This window comes from Mya arenaria, chromosome 15 (genome assembly GCF_026914265.1).
Source record: "Mya arenaria isolate MELC-2E11 chromosome 15, ASM2691426v1".
Taxonomy (NCBI): domain Eukaryota; kingdom Metazoa; phylum Mollusca; class Bivalvia; order Myida; family Myidae; genus Mya; species Mya arenaria.
Window position 1 is genome coordinate 23,535,106 of NC_069136.1, and position 6,445 is coordinate 23,541,550.

Consider the following 6,445-nt stretch of genomic DNA (forward strand, 5'->3'; position numbering starts at 1 on the left):
CTAGTTAATGAAGTTTTCCATGACTTTTTAACGTAACTTTACCTTTATTTAGTTGTTAAGTAATCGGCGTTATAAGTATGTGCACATGCATAAATCGTATTCTTTTGTCATGTCTTATTTCCAAACGCAAACAAAACTTCAAATGCTGTGTGTAATGCAAATCACAATTACCTTGTTGTTTTCCATTTCATATGGAATGGTGAAACTAAAATTGCCCTTTAGTATAACGCAGCAGTACATTCCGTTACAAAGGTCATACTTATGGGTCGTAGGAAACGGCTCGTTGAGGGAGTAGGATTCCAAGTTGTCTTGGTTTGTGTTGGATGTGAGGTCATCGTTGATGTAGAATGTGGCGTACGAATTGACGTAGAATGTGACGGCATAGTTGTCTTATGCGGTGTTATATTAGGTTTCACTGAAGTTGAATGTGATGTCATCGTTGGTGAAGTGATACGATGCGTTGTTGAAGCTGTATGCGTGGTCGGATGCGTGGTCGATTGCGTTGGAAATACTGTTGGTTTCGAAGTTGAATGCGAAGTTGATATGTGTGTCGACAGACTAGTTGGCTTTGTTATTTTTCCTGAAGCAATCTTTATTATGGTTAGTGATGCATACTTTAAAAAAACAACTTATCATTAGATAACAATTCTAAGATTAATTTATTGAATTGCTATTATACGAAACAACTACAGGTTATTGGTTATGTTTTCAACAACCCTTGATTTATTTGGGGGCTCATGTTTAAGAAGGTCATGCAGATATGCAATCAGTAGTCAAGACGATTATGAGAACGCGAATTAATCTAATTACCAGTTGGAACGGGCCGCACTGTTGACATGTCGGTAGAACAAGTCGTCGCTAAAATAAAAAAAGTGTAAATATCAGCCGAATTTGTTTTCATGTGGAATTTAAGTTCATAAGTACAAATAGTTATTAATTCAACTAGAAATGCGATCACAGAGACCAGGCAATAATTATTGATACACCAGTTTAGCGAAACAAGGTTCGAAACCTAACAGACGAAATACAAACAACCGCACAATACATAGGGGATAAATTGACAGAATGACTTTCTGTCGCATTGTATCAAGCCGAGTTTGGTGTGTAAATGCGTATCAATCGATATCGTGCAATGGTGGAGACGGATGCATGTTTATGAACAAGACGCGATATAGGTCCTCATAAAGGCGTCCCATCATAATATTTCGTTTATTAAATGTTTTCTTTGCCGGATTATATCATGTTTAAACACACCTTACGAAACTACACCTATGAACGAATTTTCGAGTAACTATCTGAAAATTAGTATACGAAGAAAATGGTACCTTACCGACTTCGTTTTTGCACAGTATCAAATAATCTAACCCCTATACCTTTTCTTTTTCAATATGTATTGTATTAAAACGTTTAGCATGACGTTATTCGAACTATTATTTACGTTAATAAGAGCTTAGTTTTTAATAAACCACTGATTAATAATATATAACAGTTATTGTTAATTTTAGTTAAATTTATAAATCAACTTTGTTTTCTTCTGTTGAATTCCGAATAGTAAACATTATTAAATCATAAAAGCACTGATTATAAATGAACTATAGTTCAAGTGAGACGCTTATTCAAAATCAATACATAAACATGTATAACAAGATAAATTTTGTCTTATAAAACTCGTAACTTTTTACTTAATATAATAACTATAATAAATATATATAATAACATTTATGGACCGCATGTTTAATAACAGAAAGCGCAGAAATATCAAATGATTGGTGAATGCTAAAATATTCACTGTGATCTACTCTAATCTCATAACGTAAAAATACCACGTGTTATGCTCATTCCTTACAAATCAACTCGGTATTCTTCATAAGCACCATTGTTTTCGACAAGATTTCTGAATCCAAGCGGCAGATCTGAAACGACCTTACTATCATGGAAGTCAAATAGACTAATTTTATTTGCATGTAGAATATAAGCTTTTTATTTATACTTAGATATGAAGCTTTATCCTACAATATTTGTATAAATATTTTGACACCAATATGCTATAATTTTAAACTGTACTATTATTGTATATGTGACGTCGTCAGCGAAAATGAGTCCTGTTGAGGTAATCACGTTACCGAGATAAAGCGAGATTAAAAAACACAACACGTTTTCTGAGCAATTATCGTTTTGTCAATTAACTAATTTGGCATTATTTTGCAAAGTATTTACATAATCGAAGTGTATAAACAATATAAAGGCACATCACTCTGTTATCAGTTGATTATTGTCGATAATATTCATGCTGCCTGACCTTAAATCATGATTAATCGCCCTTGATCTGAAGGTGTCGCTCTCCGCCATTTTGATGGAAACATGTCGAAACCCGTACTGAAGATATGACGGTTTTGCCGGTTTATCCACACGGCATTAGAATGCTTTTCGGATTAATTACACGGAAACAATTATTTGGAAGGTAATGTATGCAGTTATCTATGTTGTCATCCTTTATTTAAATTGTCATTTGATGTTTGTTTTAAATAACCTTTTGACAGTTTGACCCGGAAGTATTTTTCCGTAACAAAATACGGTTTACTAATAGCAACAGATATTATGGCGGAAAATTTGAAAAACACTTGAACATTTTATGAAAATGTCCCAGTTGAGTGAAGCAAGCATTACCCCTTACGAATTAAGCCAAGACCATTTATTTCGCGAAGAGTTATTAGAAGTTGATAGACTTTATTTTCATGTTTTGTGTCCAGAGAGTTCTGGTGCAAGTGATTTAGTCAGTCTGATTCAGAAAATGATTCTAGCCATGAAAGTAATGCTGTCAATGATGAATCAGATGATGATATATGTAATGCAGAGACTGTTCAGTGTGAAAGTTTTGACCATGATTTAGAACCTTCTGCAGAGTATTTTTATATTAAGGGAGTTGAAGTTTGCCGTGAGGTATTCTGTTTCGCATACAACATCGGAAAGGAGAAACTAAAAAGAATTGGTCGCTCTCTTGACAATGATGGATTGATTGCTAGGACTCATGGTAATACCAAAAGACTACCTCATAATGCAATCACATTTGAGGAGAGAACACATAAGAAAATTCCTCATCTGCTATGCATCTGACAATGCAATGCCCGTTCCCGGAAGACTTCCAAACCACCGCAATAGTAAAGTGTTGTTGTTGCCATCTGATAAATCACAAGCAGACATTCATGTTGAATATGAAAAAAATAGAGGGTGCTAGAAGCTATGGCATGAGTTGTGCCCACATATAGTCTTAGCTAAACCAAAAACAGACTTGTGTTTTAGATGCCAAACCTTTTCTTTTAATATGTCACAAAGTGGTGCCCTTTCTGAAGATGATAAAATGACACTTTTTGATGAATATGAAAGTCATGTTGAAAGTGCTAGACATCAGAGGGAGCAATATAGAATGCAGTGTGATTACTCTAAAGTTACATGTAGTGAAAACATGAAGTTGAAGGTGTGCTTTGGTTAATAAATTTCTATGCGCTATAGTTTTAGCTGTCTTATGTCATGCTTCAATATTTTCTAGTCTAAAAATTAAAATATATGTTAAATTCTATTTATATTTTAGGTTCAGAGTCATGTTCCTTAGATGCAACCGTCCACTACAGCTGGGACTTTGCACAGCAGGTTCATATTCCACACCATAGCCAACAGGTTAGTTGATTTTTTTCTATCAAGTACAAGCAAATAATCAAATGTTTTTTTTTTTTAATGAATTTATCAACTTATTGCAAGAGATTATTTTTTTAAAGGATTTATTGTGCAGTAATTTGCATGTGTATCATACTTGTGAGTGCCTAAGGTTTACTGCAGTAAATGTATGCTTCTACTTAAATGGTTACATACCTGGTAGTGTATTCATTGAATGTAAAGTGTTTATGTTAGAATTCTTTTTACATGATTTAGAAATTGAATCTTTCAATATTTAGAATAAAATGCTGGTTCTAATTACCAGATACTGTTGTCAAATTTAATGCAAGCTTTTATCTACTAGGTTGGACCCCTGTATTTCAAAACTGCCGGAGGAGATGTGAGGTATTTGGAGTTTGCTGTGAAGGATCTGGTAAGCTTATTCATTTTGACTGAGACTCACTACTCATATATAAATCTGAATTCACTTTTTTACAGTTTTAAATTGCAATCTGTTCTGTGTCATTATAAGATGTCCTGATGTCAAATGTTAATAATTGAGAATTGAAGGGGCACTTCTTAGCAATAAATGTTTTACTTCATTAAAACAAACTGATTAAGAATGTAACATTTCCATTGGTCAATAGCCATCATGCACATCTCACAATCTGGAATTGGATGTGTATCTGAACATTTATTTGGTATATGTTAGTTATGAGAAATGTTTTAAATGTTTTGTTGTATTAATGTTAAATACTGGTGCTGTTAAATTTTTGCTTCTGTTGCTGATGATGGTGATGACTAAGAATAGTGATAAGAAGGATAAATATTTTTCAGAGAAACAGGTGTTTTGCCTGGGTGAGGCACATGCTCAGTTCCACTTTGACAATTGCCAAGGACAACAAAAATAATGCCGTTCTTGGTTATGCTGTGTGGAGAACATTGACAGGTGAGAGTTGTTGTGTTTTAGTGGAAAAAAAATATGTTTCATGATGTAAACTAAATTATGTTATTGCTTTTTAAATATCTCACAAGGTTTTCAGTAACTCTTTAGATGAGTGAAACAGATGTGTAGCTTTAAAAGATTTTGATTTGTTGTACTTATAAAATAAACAACATATATATTTCAGAGTTTAATTTGAAATAAAGAGATCTTATTAACAATTAACTATTCTATTCCAGGAGGGCATAAGACAATCCAATACTCACTGATGCTAGCCGGCCACACCAAATTTTCATGCGACTGGCATTTTGGAGTTTGGAAAAACAGAATGAGATACATGGATGCAGAGACAGTTGAGGTATTCAGGGAGTTAGATTTTTACCACACAAATAGTTTAAAACAATTATAGACATAAATTACTTACACATGTTTCAAGATTGATTAATTTCCTTCTTTTTAATACAGTTATAAACTAATAAGAAGTGGCATGAAGAAAATGGGATTTTTTATAGTTAAGATTGAAAATAATCATATATGACTAATGTTATATTAAATTGATTATTATATAAAATAAGTTCATTTATTATCATGTATATTTAGATATAATAGGTAATTAATAAATTCACTGATGTTATATACTTCATGTAGGCATTACATAGTGCAAGGGTACTGCTCAGTATAATCACAATAGTGAAATAAGACGATAACTGCATATAGAAATTGAAGCAGATATTGAGTTCTTGCACTAAGGTGACAATATAATATGTCATATTGGATCGTTTCTGTCTGAAATTCATTCATCATGTAATGCTTTTCTTCAATACAGGAGGTGGCTTCCACAGAAGCCATGTCATCCCGTAATGGCCACAACATTCCACATATTGTTGATGGCAACAGCAAACAAGTGTCGTTCTATGACTGGAGCACCTTCTTCAAAGGCATTTTCAAACCATTGAAGAACATTTCGAAATACCATTCATTTGAGGTGTCTTCTAACGAGCCTGGGGTTTTAAGAGTAAGGAAGTTTGTTGATGCCCCTGGGGAGAAAATTAACATACTGAAAAACTGCCAAGTGGATATTGGTGTTCTGCCAGAGCAGATCTTTGGTGAGGGAATAAGTGCAGAAAGGCAATGGTACTTGCATGATGTAAAAAGAGACTTTTGCGGATCAGATAATGCAAAAAACACAACATACCCATTGCCATTAGTTGCAAAAGAAGGCTATTCAAAGGCCAAAAAACAAAAGTTGAAATAGGCAACTTTATTGAGAACACTTTCTGTGTGTGTTTCAGCAAAAGTTATAGTTTGTTTCTTGCTATAAATATATTGGCATGTGTAAGTGGAAGTTTTATGTTTTCATTTACATTCAAAGAATATATTTCTTTGTGTTACATTGATAAAATATTCATGATCTTAGGAATGTATGGTTTCCTTGGCAACCAAAAGTAACACACTTGATTGACCATTAAATACTTATGTATAAACATGTATTTCAATTATGGGAATATCATTGAACAGTCGGCCATCTATAAGTAAAGTATGATGGCATTCATATTTTCCATACACGACTCCAGTATAATGTGAAAGTGTACATTTATAAGTCTATATGTTAATAGTTATACATTAATATAGTTTCAATAATCCTTGCATGCATATGTTTGTTGTCAATTTTGTCAAATAAGGCATGTGTCAATGCTTTCCTTGTAAATACATTTCATTCTGTGTCATCTTACAACTCCAAAAGAATGAAATGAGCAAAAAAAAAGAATTATTCTAGGTATAAGTCAGTTGCTATGGCAACCAAGTATAACATTCTTATTGATTTTTAAAATAATTGATTTCACCAGACAA

At 33.0% G+C, this 6,445-nt stretch overlaps 1 protein-coding gene across 1 annotated transcript in view; it reads left to right on the forward strand.

Moving 5' to 3' along the window:
- Positions 1-2,916: 2,916 nt before the first annotated feature.
- Positions 2,917-6,445, forward strand: part of LOC128218996 (uncharacterized) — a 4,171-nt gene continuing 642 nt past the window's right edge. The window contains exons 1-5 of the mRNA XM_052926791.1: positions 2,917-3,675; positions 4,016-4,084; positions 4,489-4,600; positions 4,834-4,952; positions 5,421-6,445. The exon at positions 5,421-6,445 is cut by the window's right edge and continues 642 nt beyond it. Of these exons, the coding sequence (XP_052782751.1) occupies positions 3,565-3,675; positions 4,016-4,084; positions 4,489-4,600; positions 4,834-4,952; positions 5,421-5,849 (840 nt within the window). The 5' untranslated portion in view covers positions 2,917-3,564 and the 3' untranslated portion in view covers positions 5,850-6,445. The remainder of the gene's footprint in view (positions 3,676-4,015; positions 4,085-4,488; positions 4,601-4,833; positions 4,953-5,420) is intronic.